At 42.0% G+C, this 17264-nt stretch overlaps 1 protein-coding gene and 1 long non-coding RNA gene across 7 annotated transcripts in view; one reads left to right on the top strand and one right to left on the bottom strand.

The window, feature by feature from the left end:
* The window catches only part of LOC118398442 (synaptosomal-associated protein 25-A), a 36935-nt gene continuing 19671 nt past the window's right edge, over positions 1 to 17264 (bottom strand). The window contains exons 2-8 of the mRNA XM_035793769.2: positions 16471 to 16615; positions 14517 to 14558; positions 12360 to 12408; positions 10104 to 10221; positions 3558 to 3677; positions 2678 to 2822; positions 1 to 2146 (exon numbers count right to left, since the gene is read on the bottom strand). Coding sequence (XP_035649662.1) covers positions 2078 to 2146; positions 2678 to 2822; positions 3558 to 3677; positions 10104 to 10221; positions 12360 to 12408; positions 14517 to 14558; positions 16471 to 16542 — 615 coding nt within the window. The 5' untranslated portion in view covers positions 16543 to 16615 and the 3' untranslated portion in view covers positions 1 to 2077. The remainder of the gene's footprint in view (positions 2147 to 2677; positions 2823 to 3557; positions 3678 to 10103; positions 10222 to 12359; positions 12409 to 14516; positions 14559 to 16470; positions 16616 to 17264) is intronic.
* On the top strand, positions 12435 to 14510 carry LOC127909414 (uncharacterized). 6 transcript variants are annotated; one of them, XR_008071059.1, is made up of 4 exons: positions 12435 to 13479; positions 13527 to 13761; positions 13929 to 13975; positions 14186 to 14510. It is a non-coding gene; the product is annotated as an uncharacterized LOC127909414 (long non-coding RNA). The 6 variants fall into 6 exon arrangements; XR_008071061.1 differs by lacking the exon at positions 13929 to 13975 and adding an exon at positions 13835 to 13881; XR_008071062.1 differs by lacking the exon at positions 13929 to 13975 and having other exon boundaries at positions 13621 to 13761.

Genomic DNA, 17264 nt, shown 5'->3' with positions numbered 1-17264 from the left:
TGTCGTTCAGAGAAGGTGTTTATTCATTCATCTCAGCGATTTGGTGTTGCGTCACTATACAAACACAGAAGCAAACAAAAAAAAACATTTGTTTCAGAGTGTTATTACTATCCTATTCATTTATTTGTATCATTATTATTTTACCATTAATAAACCACACGGGGAGATGAAACAAACACAATGCATTGCTCTTATAAAAGTAAGGTCTCTCAGAAATACGAGTCTTTGCTTTGCATTTTTTTTCTTATTTTCCCCAGAGCATCCAATACCTATGATACAGTGCCCAACTAGTCCCCCACCTTTCAGCACATATTCAATATCTTCACTGAACTGCATATTCATTTAGAAAAAAACAGTTCCTTTTTTTTTCACGATAATCTCTTCACGTGAAGATAATTTTGCATTATTGTACAATGGTCATAGTCTGTAAATATATGTTGATATAAATAGTGGAACTATTGCAAACTTGCAGGAGAGTATGGATCGTTTAACTGTGTCATAATAATGATTGTGAGTGAACAAAACATTAGGAACACCTGCTCTTTCCATGACATAGACTGACCAGGTGAATCCAGGTGAAAGTTATGATCCCTTATTGATGTCACTTGTTAAATCCACTTCAATCAGTGTAGGTGAAGGGGAGGAGACAGGTTAAAGAAGGATGTTTAAACCTTGAGACAATTGAGACATGGATTGTCTGTGTGCCATTCAGAGGATGAATGGGTAAGACAATAAAATTGAACTGGGTATGGTAGTAGTTGCCAGAGGCACCGGTTTGAGTGTGTTGAGAACGGCAGCGCCGCTGGGTTTTTCATGCTCAACAGTTTCCCGTGTGTATCAAGAATGGTCCACCACCCAAAGGACATCCATCCAACTTGACACAGCTGTGGAAAGCATTGTCAACATTGATCAGCATCCTTGAGGAACGCTTTCAACACCTTGCAGAGTCCATGCCCTGGTGAATGGAGGCTGTTCTGTGGGCAAAATGGGGTGCAAACTCAATATTAAGAAGGTGTCCATAATGTTTTGTACACTCAGTGTATACATTTTTAAGACCGCTTTTATGTATAAGACATTAAATTTACTATAATTTGTAATCATCGTGTTTTTTCCCCTCTTCTTCATTTGTCATGACACCATCAAAATAAGGTGCATGACAGTAGCTGATGGAATGATACAGTTTACTGACAATACTGAGATACTGACAAGGAAAACAGCAGTGTACCATTATACAGTATATACAGGTATCTGTCAGAATAAAGGAAACACCATCATAAAGTATCATAGTAGGGCATTGGGCCACCACAAGCCACCAGAACATTTTCAGTGCGCCTTGGCATAGATTCTACAAGTGTCCGGAACTCTATTGGAGGGATGCGACACCATTCTTCCTCAAGAAATTCCGTAATTTGTTGTTTTGTTGACGGTGGTTGGAAAACACTGTCCAAGGCGCCACTCCAGAATCTCCCATCAGTGTTCAATTGGGTTGAGAACTGGTGACTGAGATGGCCATGGAATATGGTTTATTTCATTTTCATGCTCATCAAAACGTTCAGTGACCACCCGTGCCCTGTGGATGGGGGCATTGTCATCCTGAAAGAGACCACTCCTATCACAATGGAAATGCTTCAGCATAGGTTGAAGGTGATCTCTCAGAATGGCTGTGTATTTATTGTTGTTTACCTTGCCCTCGAAGAGGTTGAATGGACCTAAATCATGCCAGGAAAATGCACTCACAATAAAACAGAGCCGCCAGAACCCTAATCTACTCGAGTGTTTCCTTTATTTTGGCAGTTACCTGTATTTACTATATTTGATAAAGAGAATAAAAACTTCACAAGTGAACCTGAGCCACCGAGTCAGCACTGTATACAATCTTTGGAAAGAATGATACAGAGGGTAAGAAATATTTCATTTTACGAGGACAATCATTGAAAAAGCCAGACAAAGGATACACAGAACAACATTTACAATGTGGGGAGGTGATATGTGCACATGTGCAAACCTAGAAGGTAAATACCATGACAATAAATTGCGATAAATTGCGATTGCGGGAAAAGCAACATGCTCTGGGATCTTAGCCACTGCCCAGCATCTTAGTGGCCCGTTGGTTGGCTTCGTCAATCCTGGTCTTGTTAGAATCAGCCTGGAGAAGGAAAGGAAAGGACAGGAAAGGAAAGGAAAATGAAAGGAAAGGAAAGGAAAGGAAAGGAAAGGAAAGGAAAGGAAAGGAAAGGAAAGAGAAAAAACACGATTTATTTGTGGTTCTGTTTGTTTTCTCTTGGAACATTTTGCAGATAATATACGTAGATAATGGCACTTTGAGATGTGAGGCTATTGAGTCTCGGTTGTCATGTTATGTCAACAAATATTTGAACAACAACTCCTAATAATAGCATATAGACAATAAAATACCAATAGAGGACTAAAACAGACGTGGACATCGATTAAGGCAGGCCCCGTACTTCTCTGATTCAGAGGAGTTGGGTTAAATTCGGAAGACACATTTCAGTTGAATTCATTCAGTTGTGCAACTGACTAGGTATCCCCTTTCCCTTCCTTTTCCCAACAGAGGTCAAATAGAGGACCAATAGAGGACCAATGGAGGACCAATGGAGGACCAACACAGGACCGATACAGGACAAATAAAGGACCAATAGAGGACTAAGGGCAGTACCTTCTCCATGATCCTGTCGATCTGTCGATTTTGGGTGTCGATCTCATTGCCCATATCCAGGGCCATGTGGCGCAGGTTACCGATGATGCCTCCCACCTGTTCCAGGTTCTCATCCATCTCATTTTCCCGGGCATCATCTGTTACCCTGTGGTTTAGAAACTGAATTAGGCTTGCATTCATCCCAACAAACACGCAGTCATACTCGCTCGCTCACACACACACACACACACACACACACACACACACACACACACACACACACACACACACACACACACACACGTTTTTCTATCCTTTTTGAGACGTAAAATTCATTTCCATTCAAAATCCAATTTTCGCTAATGCCTAACCCCAATTGTAACTCTCACCACAAACCTAACCCCTAAGCTTAAAATAGCCTTTGTCCTCGCTGGGACTTGGGAAATGTCCTCACGAGGGAGAATTTTCCATCTTTTACTATCCTTGTGGGGACTTTTGGGGATTTCAGGTACCCACAAGGACAGAAGAACAAGACCACACACTACATATGAAATAATATAATTCATAAAGGTAGTCATACATATTTCACCTTTAATTTTTCCTCCTTTGGGGACCTTCGCCTCCCATCAAACTCTTCATTCCATACAGCTCCCCCAAACCCAAACAACTGAATATCCCTGCCCCCTACATTAACCACCAGCCCACCCGTTCCTTCCACGGCCCCCTCCCTCACCTCCCCCCTACATTAACCACCAACCCACCCGGTCCCTCAACGAACCCCTCCCTCACCTCCCCCCTACATTAACCACCAACCCACCTGGTCCCTCAACGAACCCCTCCCTAACCTGCCCCCTACATTAACCACCAACCCACCCGGTCCCTCCATGGCCCCCTCCCTCACCTGCGAACAAATCCTCCACTGATGGCCATCTGTTCGCGGTCGTCCACGACACGGGCAGGCTGGCTGGCCACCACCCCATCCTGATTGTTCCCCCAAGCCTTGCTGCCGCCACTCTTCATCCTGGGGGGATCGAGGAAGAGGAGGGTGAAGCTTAATCACTACTATACTAGATATATTATCTATCAGGTCTAGTTGTATCATCATGCATTAATCCACCACATAGAAATATGAGAAACAAGTCAAAGACAACAGACTAACCAAGCAAAGCAGAGAAAGCAGGCATGGGTTTGGTCATTCCTTCATTCTCCAGTCTTAACATTGTTAGTGTGATGCGATGTCATATCTCAATGGTATATAACACACTGTACTCAGGCAAGTTTAGTATGCTGAGACACATACCTTTTCCCAGCTGAAAAATTTGACCTCTTAAGTATTTACATGCATTTTGTAAACAACAGTTGGGATAACTCATTTTTTTCCCACCCTCCCCAAAGCATTCCTTCACATTGAAATGCCCCACCCCTTCTCCCCCCTCACAATGGTATCTCCCAGGTTGCATCTGAAATGCCACCCTATTCCCAACACACATCCACTACTTTTGGGAATAGGGTGGCTACATGTGACACAGAACAGAGAGACAAGGGTTTGACAGACAAGACAACATAGAATAACAGGACTGGACTGCCACATAGTTTGGGGAAGAACTGGAAAAGAAAACGAAGCAGAGGGACATAACAAGAGTACACTTCTTTTTTTAATGTCAAGTATTTTGTTCACGTCGTGAATCTATCTAGGATATGTTATTTTGGGGTGGAAGGTGGCCTAGTGGTTAGAACCTTGCGCCAGTAACTGAAAGGTTGCTGGGTCAAATCCCCGAGCTGACAAGGTATAAATCTGTCGTTCTGCTCCTGAACAAGGCAGTTAACCCAATTTTCCCCGGTAGGCCATCATTGTAAATAAGAATTTGTTCTTAAGTGACTGCCTAGTTAAATAAAAAATTAAAATATCAGGTAGTGTTAAAGGGGTACTTTGAGATGTTGGCAATGACGGGATGTCTATGGTATCTACTAGCATGCTAGCAGTTACCATAGACATCCAGTCATTGTGCTAATGCTAGTTAGCATTTGCACTAATGTTCATTAGCGACTTCATTCAAACTGCACACAGAGGCATACAAATGGTATCCACGAGTTGGATATGACTCTGGGAAATAGATGATCAAACCAGGAAGTATCCCTTTAAGGTCGATCAGTGAACAGTGCATTATTAAGGCATTCTTGGTCAGATGATGAGGTCTTTGACAAAATGTTGGCTTCCTCTATTTCAGGGGGTAAGTAATATTTATGCAGTACCTGTAGTGCCTTGAGTGCAAGAAATGCCCTTGATAAATTAAATGTAATATTATTAGTAGTAGGTTAATTATTAGCAGGTTAACCAAGATGAATTTAAAACAAATTATGTAGCTGTATTTAGATTTGCTATGTACTCTGTCTGACAAAGATCTTAATATGACAGGCAGCTTCTATGGTGGCTTAGGAGGCCCTGGGCGAGTCTATGCTTCAGGCTCCTTTTAATGAGTCTACAAGTACACTGCAGTTGTCAAAATATGAACCACCATCACACCAACTGTCTGTCTGTGTGAAATGTATGTCATACTGTGTTTTGTATGCAATTATTAATTTGAATAACATTCAACACGGAGCATAAGAGGACCCTGAGTTATAATGTCTATCTTCACTTCACTTTCTTTCCTCTCCCTAAAACCATGCCTGTATTTCCTCTAAGTAACCAAATGGCTTGGTTGGATTAAGCCTTTCTGTAACCTCGAAGCTCGAGGAGGGTAAGATATTTCTTGTTTTATCAGACGATGGAGAAGATGGCTGATTCTGACCCCTCCCACTGAGCTAGTATTTATAGAAATGGACTGAGGCGATGATTACACAGACCACTGTGGTAAAACACACACCGTCAGGCACACTGGGACGCTCCTCTCTTCCTACATTCACTTGACTCAGTTATGTAATACAATTTGTTTTACATGCAACAGTCAGGTTATCCAGTTCCTTCGATGTGCCATTCGCATTTCTCTATCACTCTCTCGTTTTATGAGGTAAAAATGTGTTGTTGTTTTTTTTTAAGTGAGAAACTCCCAAGTCCCCTGATCAGAGTGAATCTGTTTTAGTAACATACCGTATACCCTCCATGGACTTAGAGCTCTACCTACTGTGTGGATATGATGTCAATCAGACAACAAGAGAGACACCTCATCAGGGTTAACTAACCCTTTGACCCACAGGCTCATAGTCCCAATAATCCTACTAGTGAAATATATTAGGTTGGATATGGTTGGATGAGGAATAAGAAAAGAGACCTACAATACAGGTTAAATCCAGTGGATCGAGTTCTTGTCTCCAGTATAGATCTAGATATCTAGAACGAAGCCCTGGGTTTCAGTCAACAGGGTATCTTGCCTATAGTATGTATGATCTGGCTGACCTAGATCTGCGCTGCTTCCCTGGGGCTGCATGGGAAGAAGGAAGCACACAGTTACCACAGTGCTCTGTGGGAGTGGCGGTAGGCTACTGCATAGGCAATGCAGCGTGGTATCCACTCGTTTTTAGAATAGTAATTTGGTTTTAGTAGCCTATTATAACCTGTTTGCGTCTGGGACCAGGAGACTGAATAACAGCTTCTATCTCAAGGCCATCAGACTGTTAAATAGCCATCAGTAGCACATTAGAGGCTCCTGCCTATATACATAAACTTGAAAAAACTGGCCACTTTAATAAATGGAACACTAGTCACTTTAATAATGTTGATATATTTTGCACTATTAATCTCATATGTATATATAATTCCATTCTATTCTACTTTACCTTAGTCTATGCCGCTCTGGCATTGCTCGTCAATATATTTATATATTCTTAATTTCATTCCTTTACTTAGATTTGTGTGCATTGGGTATATGTTGTGAAACTGTTAGACATTACTCGTTAGATATTATTGCACTGTTGTTAGATATTAGTTGTTAGATATTACTGCACTGTTGTTAGATATTACTGGTTAGATATTACTGCACTGTTGTTAGACATTACTCGTTAGATATTACTGCACTGTTGTTAGATATTACTGGTTAGATATTACTGCACTGTTGTTAGATATTAGTTGTTAGATATTACTGCACTGTTGTTGGATATTACTTGTTAGATATTACTGCACTGTTGTTAGATATTACTTGTTAGATATTACTGCACTGTTGTTGGATATTACTTGTTAGATATTACTGCACTGTTGTTAGATATTACTTGTTAGATATTACTGCACTGTTGTTAGATATTACTTGTTAGATATTACTGCACTGTTGTTGGATATTACTTGTTAGATATTACTGCACTGTTGTTAGATATTACTTGTTAGATATTACTGCACTGTTGTTGGATATTACTTGTTAGATATTACTGCACTGTTGTTGGATATTACTTGTTAGATATTACTGCACTGTCGGAGCTAGAAACACAATCATTTTGCTACACCCACAATAACATGTGCTGAACGCATGTATGTGACCAATAACATTTGATTTGATTAAAAATGTATGTTATTTTATGTTTATTATTATCACAATTACTGATTATCCCTTATTCTCATTTTTTCCAATCACTACCATAATAGTGGCAAATTAATGGGACCCAATTTAGCACCCAATTATATGACAAGTAACAGGAGTTCATCATGATCATCATCGTCATCAGCATAATGTTTTTCAACATGTGTACCATTAATATGAGCTGCATCATCAGCATGCATGGCATTCAATGGTCATGCTCTCCAGTCATTCCAGTCAGTAGTCATTCGTGGGTTGGGTGTGCAGAGTTCACAATTGCAGGGAGAGAGACAGAGATCTGTCTGCATGACGTGCAATTACTGATGTGTTCTGCAGATCTCAGGTTATTTGGGTGTCTGACCATGTCGTATTTACATGCAGATTAAGAAAACTGACAAGCAGTCCTGGAATCTTATAGTGGCTTAGATCGAAACTATAGTGGCTATGAAAGTAATAGTAACTATTGTGGCTATGAAAGTAATAGTAACAAAAGTGGCTATGAAAGTAATAGTGGCTACAGTGGCTTTGATAGTCCGACAAGAGGAGGAAGGAGAATGGTACTGTTACGTGACGATACGTTTGCTTGGACGAGAAGGGATCTTGGAGAATGGCACTTAGAATATGGTGTTTGGAGAAGGGTGCTTGGAGGAAGGTGCCTAGAGAAGCCCTGCTGATGAGTTTTGGCCTGATCTATAGAAGGATAGGAGTCAAGACTTTTGGTAGGTTGGTGTGTTCAGGGGCCATAGAAAGTCTCTCCTGTCTGTCTAGCATTAATAATTAGGGACAGCAAGTGTTTGGACATTTGTGGGCAGTATTCAGCTTGGCTATTATGCTGTTGAGGAGAACTCCAATATAGTCTACATGCTGTATAAGCTAACACTGCATTGTTAAGGGGTTGAAAACCTCCATACACTGTTCTCACACCTTTGTTGATTGTTGGCTGGGACAGATGGGCCTGTGGGGAGCTCCCGAGCCGAGTCTGGGGATTCCACAAGATATTCTGGGATATGTCTAGGAGGCCTGTCCGGATTATTACCAGAGTGAGACCCATGAGGACCTGAGGCTCCTGTCAGTCACCACTGTGTGTGTGTGTGTGTGTGTGTGTGTGTGTGTGTGTGTGTGTGTGTGTGTGTGTGTGTGTGTGTGTGTGTGTGTGTGTGTGTGTGTGTGTGTGTGTGTGTGTGTGTGTGTGTGTGTGTGTGTGTGACACACCTACTCATTCAAGGGTTTGTCTTTATTTGTACTATTTTCTACATTGTAGAATAATAGTGAAGACATCATAACTATGAAATAACACATATGGAATCATGTAGTAACAAAAAAAGTGTTAAACAAATCAAAATGTATTTTGATTTTAGATCTTCAAAGTAGCCATACTTTGCCTTGATGACAGCTTTGCACACTGTTGGCATTCTCTCAACCAGCTTCATGAGGTAGTCACCTGGAATGCTTTCCCAACAGTCTTGAAAGAGTTCCCACATATGCTGAGCACTTGTTGGCTGCTTTTCCTCCACTCTGCGGTCCAACTCATCCCAAACCATCTCAATTGTGTTGAGGTCAGGTGATTGTGGAGGCCAGGTCATTTGGTGCAGCACTCCTACACTCCCCTTCTTGGTCAAATAGGCCTTACACAGTTTGCAGGTGTGTTAGGTCATTGTCCTGTTGAAAATCAAATGATAGTCACACTAAGCGCAAACCAGATGGGATGGCGTTTCGCTACAGAATGCTGTGTTAGCCATGCTGGTTAATTGTGCTTTAAATTCTAAATAAATCCCAGACGGTGTCACCAGCTAAGCACCCCCACACCATCACACCTCCTCCTCCATGCTTCACGGTGGGAACCACATGTGCGGATATAATCCATTCACCTACTCTACATCTCACAAAGATGTAGTCTGCGTCTCACTCTGCGTCTCACAAAAGTCTGATATTTGGACTCATCAGACCAAAGGACAGATTTCCACCATTCTAATGTCCATTGCTCATGTTTATTGGTCCAAACAAGTCTCTTGTTCTTATTGGTGTCCTTTAGTAGTGGTTTCTTTGCAGCAATTTGACCACGAAGGCTTAATTCACACAGTCTCCTCTGAACAGATGATATTGAGATGTGTCTGTTACTTGAACTCTGCAAAGCATTAATTTGGGCTGCAATCTGAGGTGCAGTTAATTGCCCATTTCTGAGGTTGGTAACTCTAATGACTCTAACTCTAATGCAGCAAAGGTAACTCTGGTTCTTCCTTTCCTGTGGCGGTCTTCATGAGAGCCAGTTTCATCATATCGCTTGATGGTTTTTGCAAGTTTTTGAAGAAACTTTCAAAGTTCTTGAAATATTCCGGATTGAATTACCTTCATTTGTTAAGGTAATGATGGACTGTCGTTTCTCTTTGCTTATTTGAGCTGCTCTTGCCAAAATCTAGAATTGGTCTTTTACCAAATAGGGATATCTTCAACTGATTGGCTCAAACGCATTAAAAAGGAAAGAAATTCCACAAATGAACTTTTAACAAGGCACACCTGTTAATTGAAATGCATTCCAGGTACCTCATGAAGCTGGTTGAGAGAATGCCAAGAGTGTGCAAAGCTGTCATTAAGGCAAATGGTGGCTACTTTGACAAATCTCAAAAATAAAATAAATGTAACACTTTTTTGGTTACTACATAATTCCATGTGTTATTTCATAGTTTTGATGTCTTCACTATTATTCTACAATGTCGAAAATAGTAACAATACAGAAAAACCCAGGAATGAGTAGGTGTCCAAACTTTTGACTGTATGTATGTGTATGTGTGAGTGTGTGTCAAGAGGTCTTACGAGAGGATCAGAGGATTGAGGGGAGGAGTCAGTCTGGTTAGAGCTTGAGCAGACTAACGCACTGCTGGCCACTATGACGTCACTTCCACCTTGGTTAATGGCAGGCAGGCAGGCAGGCAAGCATCACCTACTTGTTACATGGGCAGGAGCAAATACCACAGAATTTTCCGAGATCGTTCAAATTCTTTTCTGCATCCTTCATGTCCTTATTGATTTGGTCCATTCCCTCTTCGATGCGCTCCAGTTGCTCTGATGAAACACAAGTAATTCATCCCCCACAGAACGAAGCACGTGAGAAGAAAGGAAAGGAAAGGAAGGAAGGAAGGAAGGAAGGAGGAGAGAAGACAAAGAAGAGAAGACAACAGATTCAGAAACTCACTGTGACGAAAGGGGGAAAAAATGGACGCCACCAAAAGTGAAGAACCTTTGGGCTCGTTGGGTCAGTACCTCCTTGTTACAGGGACATATGATAAGACCACAGCATTTCCCTAAATCTTTTAAACTTTTCTCGGCCTCCTTCATGTCTTGGTTGATATGGTTCATGCCATCTTCGACACGATCGAGTTGTTCTGGTCAGGACAAAGGGATGACAGCAATGGAATGAATTCGATTGACTATTTGACAGAAAGATATGAGTCATGAGCAGCATTGAGCTGTATACAATATGATATAATCTATATGAGTTTCTATTGCGTGCATGCATCAGTAAACTGGTATAATATGTGATGATGGATCTTCACGCCAGAGAGTAACTGGGTACTGAATAAAGTTAAGACTGAGACTGTCAGTTGCAATATATTCTTTAGATTTTCATTTTACAGAAAGAAGCCTTTTAGTGTTGAAAAGTACGCAAAACAAAATATGTGTTACTCATTGGCGAGGGGATTTATTTTTTTTTTAATCTAAAGATACCATCATCAACGGTTTGCCATTGGCTGTAGCATCACGGCAAATCTGAAATCCTACCGATCCTATACTACAGTATCATTCCCCTAGGAAGATGAGCTGTTTGTGGGCAGTGTGGACATTGGGTCAAGGCATGAATATGGGAGCTGGATGGATGTTATTGGTGTGATGTCGTGCAGGGTTGGGGTCAATTCAGTTATCAATACGGGCAATTCATCAGAAAGTGTATCATGAATTAAAATAAACCATCTTTTATATGAGGATTCTTCAACTTATAAATTGCATTTCAATTCATTCCCTTTGCAGGGAATGAATTGAAAACCAAATGTGTGGGAGGGGATTAATGATACCGGGTAGGCAGGTGGGTGGATGGACAACTCTGACGTTCGGGGTTTAGGATGTTGCGTATGAATTACGTGCAGCACGTGTTATAGTAAGATGAAGTTGGAAAGTAGAGTAGAGTAGGTCAGGAATGCAGTCGAGGCTTAAGCCAATTGATAATGTCCACCTTTGTAAAAATCCCTGGCATGCTTTTATACACACGTACTGTAGAAACAACTAAGTCATGTGACCTTTACTTGAACAGCGGCGACGAAGAGGAACGTCAAATGGAAATAAGGTGATGTTGAACGGGTATTTTTCTTCCGCTCAGTATCAACATAATCAATTTCTTTGCTAGTAGAACATTTGTTCACAAACCCTATATTTTTCATTCCCTTTTTAATTGATTTAATCCTGTGACTGATTCAAGCCTTGTACGGCAGCAGTCCAGGCTTCTCCACTACGGCACCGTCAATAAGCGGAAGTCAGAGAGCAGCTAAACAGGCTTACAGCCACCTCAGCGACCAGACAGCAGTCTAAATTGGCTTCGTGGAGGCAGCGCTGGACGGATGGACTGCAGAAGGAAGGGATGAGTGGATAGAGGGATGATGATAGAGGAATGAGCAGATGACTTTGAGAGTGTCATTAAGGTCCTCGGTCAGTGGGGTTTCCCCAAAAAGGAACTGATGACTGCAGTCTCACCAGCCAATCAGAAGACTGGGTTGAGGCTAATGCCTTCTGGCAAGACAATTATGCCCTCTAATCAATCCCTCCAAGCACAACAAACCAGTAGTAATGCCAGGGTTTAGGCCCTGCAATTATTTTCTCTAAATAACATTTGTTATTGGTCATTATATCAGGTGTAAATTATGTCTATATTCTTTTTTTTTTTTGAATGTGTGCAAAAAAATCTCTGTTCGTTTACATGGGTATCTAAAATATTTATATTTGAGTGTTTTTGTACCTTCACCCATATATCTGTCTTTTTCAATGCACAAAGCCCTTGAAAATAACTCAAGTTGAAATATAAAGCAGAATCTGTCATTCTAGCTAGCCACTTCAAAGCAGGCACTGTTAAGTTATTCATAGCAAAAAGTCAGATGCAAGGCGGGGCACAAAGTCCTATTGGTTTTCCCTCCCAGAAGACATCCAACACTTACCTCCTTGCTCGTCCAACATAACCAAAGTCCTGATACCAGCATCTTTACTCTACTCCCCGAATAACCGCGGAGAAGAAGGAAGGGGTGAAGGGGGGGAGGAAGGAAGGAAGGAAGGAAGGAAGGAAGGAAGGAAGGAAGGGGAGGAAGGAAACAAGGAGAAAGAGAGAGGTAGGATCAGTAAGGGAGTATACAGAAGCCATGTAGAATGGAGATTAGAGGGCAAGGCAACGTGATAGAAAAACAGGATGACACCGCCAGAGTCACCTCACGCTTTAGACAAAGTTAGATCAAGGTCTTGCGATTTGCTCAACAAAAAAAAATATCACAATAGGGGTAACATTGTCCGAATCCCAACAGCCTGATAACATTAGCATATTCGTATAGGAAGAGAGTATCAACGTTTGAGGCGAGCAATAAGCAGCCACTGCAGTGTATAAATATTTGTTACATTTTTTTTGGTCATTTAGTAGATGCTCTTATCCAGAGCAATCAGGGGATTTGAACCAGCAACCTTTTGGTTATTGGGCCAGCAAGCTTAACCACTAGGCTACCTGCCACCCTATAGTTTATGCTGTAAATTAGCATTCAGGTTTCCAGAGAAATCCCAAAGTAGTAAATAATGCTCCTTCTCTCATCCTTTATAGCTCCCTCTCTCATCCTTTATAGCTCCCTCTCATCCTTTATAGCTCCCTCTCTCATCCTTTATAGCTCCCTCTCTCATCCTTTATAGCTCCCTCTCTCATCCTTTATAGCTCCCTCTCTCATCCTTTATAGCTCCCTCTCTCATCCTTTATAGCTCCCTCTCTCATCCTTTATAGCTCCCTCTCTCATCCTTTATAGCTCCCTCTCTCATCCTTTATAGCTCCTTCTCTCATCCTTTATAGCTCCCTCTCTCATCCTTTATAGCTCATTCTCTCATCCTTTATAGCTCCCTCTCTCCTTCTTTTTCTCCTCTTAAGTCTTCCCTTTCGCCAGACAGCCCCTCCCTCTATCTTCACAGATGCTCGTCTGTTTGTCACGTCCGAGGTGCTGGTATCTTTCTCTCCCTCTCTTCCTCCAGTATTGACAGGGAGGTGCTGGTATCTTTCTCTCCCTCTCTCCCCCCAGTATTGACAGGGAGGTGCTGGTATCTTTCTCTCCCTCCCTTCCTCCAGTATTGACAGGGAGGTGCTGGTATCTTTCTCTCCCTCTCTTCCTCCAGTATTGACAGGGAGGTGCTGGTATCTTTCTCTCCCTCTCTTCCTCCAGTATTGACAGGGAGGTGCTGGTATCTTTCTCTCCCTCTCTTCCTCCAGTATTGACAGGGAGGTGCTGGTATCTTTCTCTCCCTCTCTTCCTCCAGTATTGACAGGGAGGTGCTGGTATCTTTCTCTCCCTCTCTCCCTCCAGTATTGACAGGGAGGTGCTGGTATCTTTCTCCCTCTCCCCTCCAGTATTGACAGGAGGTGCTGGTATCCTCCAGTATTGACAGGGAGGTGCTGGTATCTTTCTCTCCCTCTCTCCCTCCAGTATTGACAGGGAGGTGCTGGTATCTTTCTCTCCCTCTCTCCTTCCAGTATTGACAGGGAGGTGCTGGTATCTTTCTCTCCCTCTCTCCCTCCAGTATTGACAGGGAGGTGCTGGTATCTTTCTCTCCCTCTCTTCCTCCAGTATTGACAGGAGGTGCTGGTATCTATCTCTCCCTCTCTTCCTCCAGTATTGACAGGGAGGTGCTGGTAGCTTTCTCTCCCTCTCTCCCTCCAGTATTGACAGGGAGGTGCTGGTATCTTTCTCTCCTCTCTTCCTCCAGTATTGACAGGAGGTGCTCCTCCAGTATTGACAGGGAGGTGCTGGTATCTTTCTCTCCCTCTCTTCCTCCAGTATTGACAGGGAGGTGCTGGTATCTTTCTCTCCCTCTCTCCCTCCAGTATTGACAGGGAGGTGCTGGTATCTTTCTCTCCCTCTCTTCCTCCAGTATTGACAGGGAGGTGCTGGTATCTTTCTCTCCCTCTCTTCCTCCAGTATTGACAGGGAGGTGCTGGTATCTTACCCATGTCAATACCATGCACTGTTCTGAGGCAGATACTGTACAGTACACTAAGAGCTGTGACACAGCTTGCATTGTATTCTGGCTTGGCGTTGTGAACACTGTAAGTATGAATGGTGTCTTTCTCTAACCTCTTCCACCAGCTGTAGCATACGACGAGTGCTCTCCAGCGACTGTGGACAGAAAGGAGAAGAAAGTTAGAATTGGAAAGCATGAGAAGACATGACAGATATGAGTGGAGACAGAGATGTAGGTTGACGAAGCTCCATAGACATCACTCCCTATGTTTGTGAAATGGAATTGCCTGGAATTGGGACGTAGACACTGGAATCAATAACCAATACAATCAACATGGCACTACAATCAACATGATGATCATTTGGAAAGCTAATGAATTATCTGTCATTTCATACATATTGTCACGCCTTGGTCATTGTATCTTGTGTTTTTGTTATATGTTTGGGTAGGCCAGGGTGTGACATGGGTTTATATGTTGTATTTCGTATTGGGGTTTGTATTAATTGGGAGTGTGTATTATTAGGGTGTGTCTAGTTAGGCTTGGCTGCCTGAGGCGATTCCTAATTGGAGTCAGCTGATTCTCGTTGTCTCGGATTGGGAACCGTATTTAGGCAGCCTGAGTGCGCGTTGTATTTCGTGGGTGATTGTACCTGTCTTAGTGTTAGTCACCAGATAGGCTGTATTAGTTCATTCGTTTGTTGTTTTCTTCTTCGTTATTTCATGTACCGTATTAGCTTCATTAAAAGTCATGAGTAACCTACACGCTGCATTTCGGTCTGACTTTCTACAAACAACAGACGAAGATCATTACACATATTCCATTGATAAGAAAATGTCAATATAATGTGCATTAGTAGGTTGAATGGTGAAAATAGAACTCTGATGTAACTACCCGCAAAAGGGAGTCAGTCAGTTATAATATATGTTTTCTTTAGAGGCACAGAAACCATCATAACTATACTGTGGAATCAATACAAGATGTGGAAGTATTAAATAACTTGTACTGTAAATGTATTTTAATTCAAATAAGATTTTTTTTTAAACAGTGCTTCTAATTTTTTGTATCATTCGAAGCGATATAAACCCTGTTTTTAAATAACTGCATAAAGTCTGCTTTGATAGCTTAGGATCCCAGACCCCTTCTCAACCTCTACAATTGATGGCCAGCTAGCGAACAAACTATTTTCAATACTTCTCAGAAAACCAAATTTTTGAAGGTAATTGAATATATGCAAGTTATAAAATAATATATATATTTACTTGATGGATGCCAAATACTTGATGAAGAGCCTAAAACTACAACAGTTAAGTTGAATTAGTCTAAATATATGATCATAAGCACATGGTTTGGAGGGCTCTTAGATATGAATAATAATATAGCCTATAGCCTAGAATTAATTACATGAGGGACATGGAATCAATTCAACATTGGAGTAGACCACTTTTACAGCTTCAAAATAATTAACTAATCATAGTTACAACTATAATTATCCTAGGTCTGGCACACACATGAACTAACACTAATCCGCACGCACACACACACATACACATCACACACACCACTATTATGTAAGAACAGAACCAGGTGGACTCTCCCTCCACCTGACACACAGACCCTGGCATTGCACAGTCGGAGCCAGGAGCTGTAAGCCCAAGGCTGGGGCCATCAGCATGTTACAGTACCCTCCCTGTGCATCTGCCCTGCTTGTCCTCTACATGAGCTGGTTGCTGCTGACAGGAGGAAGTCATGTAGTGGGGCTAGATTGTGATACAATGTGTGATACTGTCAAATGTATTCGGGAAAAAAAACAAGAAGGATTTGACTGGATCTGTTTTAAGTTGATTGTATGTCAAGAGGAGAGTGAGAAATTCACATTTCCTCAATTCTACAGCTAAAACATACAGATGTTTTAATTCTATAGCTAAAGCATACAGATGGTTTTGAAGTGTAGTTGCATATGCCTACATTTGGATGATTTTCTGTGTAGGCTTGAGTATCTCTCAGGTGTCTAAAAATCTGTTGGAAATGTGGTATACAGTAGCATGGGTTGGGGCTGTGCTGCTCACCTCATCTCCAAGCTGGTCGGCGCGTTGCTGCATATCCGACAGCTCGTTGCGCATGTCCAAGTCTTCAGCCATGGCTGCTGGCTGTGCGTGGTGGAGCTGGTCTCCAACGGGGAAGAGTAGGTTCTAATGGGTGGCCGGGGATAGGCTAGAGGTGGAAGGGAGATACAAAACAACAACCATTAGCATGCTAAGCTAAATAATATCCTTTAGCACAATACGCTTAGCAACAGTATTTAGCACTGTAAGCTAAACAATAGTCTTTAGCCCGCTAAGCTAACCGACATAACGTAGCATGCTAAGCTAAGCAACTACTTTTAGCATGCTAAGCTAAGCCAAATAAGTATGTTCCCAAAGCTAAGGCTACATTTCAACGTCCATACTAGAACATCACAGAATACATGTTTAAAACACCTGAGTGTACAAAACATAAGGAACACCTTCCTAATATGAGTTGCACCCCCTTTTGCCCTTAGAACAGCCTCAATTCATTTGGGCATGGACTCTACAAGGTGTCGAAAGCGTTCCACAGGTATGCTGGCCTGTGTTGACTCCAATGCTTCCCACAGTTGTATCAAGTTGACTGGATGTCCTTTGGGTGGTGGACCATTGTTGATAATACAACATGGGAAACTGTTGAGCGTTAAAAAACAAACAGCTGCGTTGCAGTTCTTGACACACTCAACCCAGTGCACCTGGCACCTACTACCATACCCCGTTCAAAGGCACTTAAATATTTTGTCTTGCCCATTCACCCACTGAATGGCACACATACACAGTCCATGTCTCAATTGTCT

Source organism: Oncorhynchus keta, chromosome 19, assembly GCF_023373465.1.
Source record: "Oncorhynchus keta strain PuntledgeMale-10-30-2019 chromosome 19, Oket_V2, whole genome shotgun sequence".
In the NCBI taxonomy this organism is placed as follows: Eukaryota; Metazoa; Chordata; class Actinopteri; order Salmoniformes; family Salmonidae; genus Oncorhynchus; species Oncorhynchus keta.
Note: the sequence above shows the minus strand (reverse complement) of the source record. Positions and strands in the feature narration are given on the sequence as shown.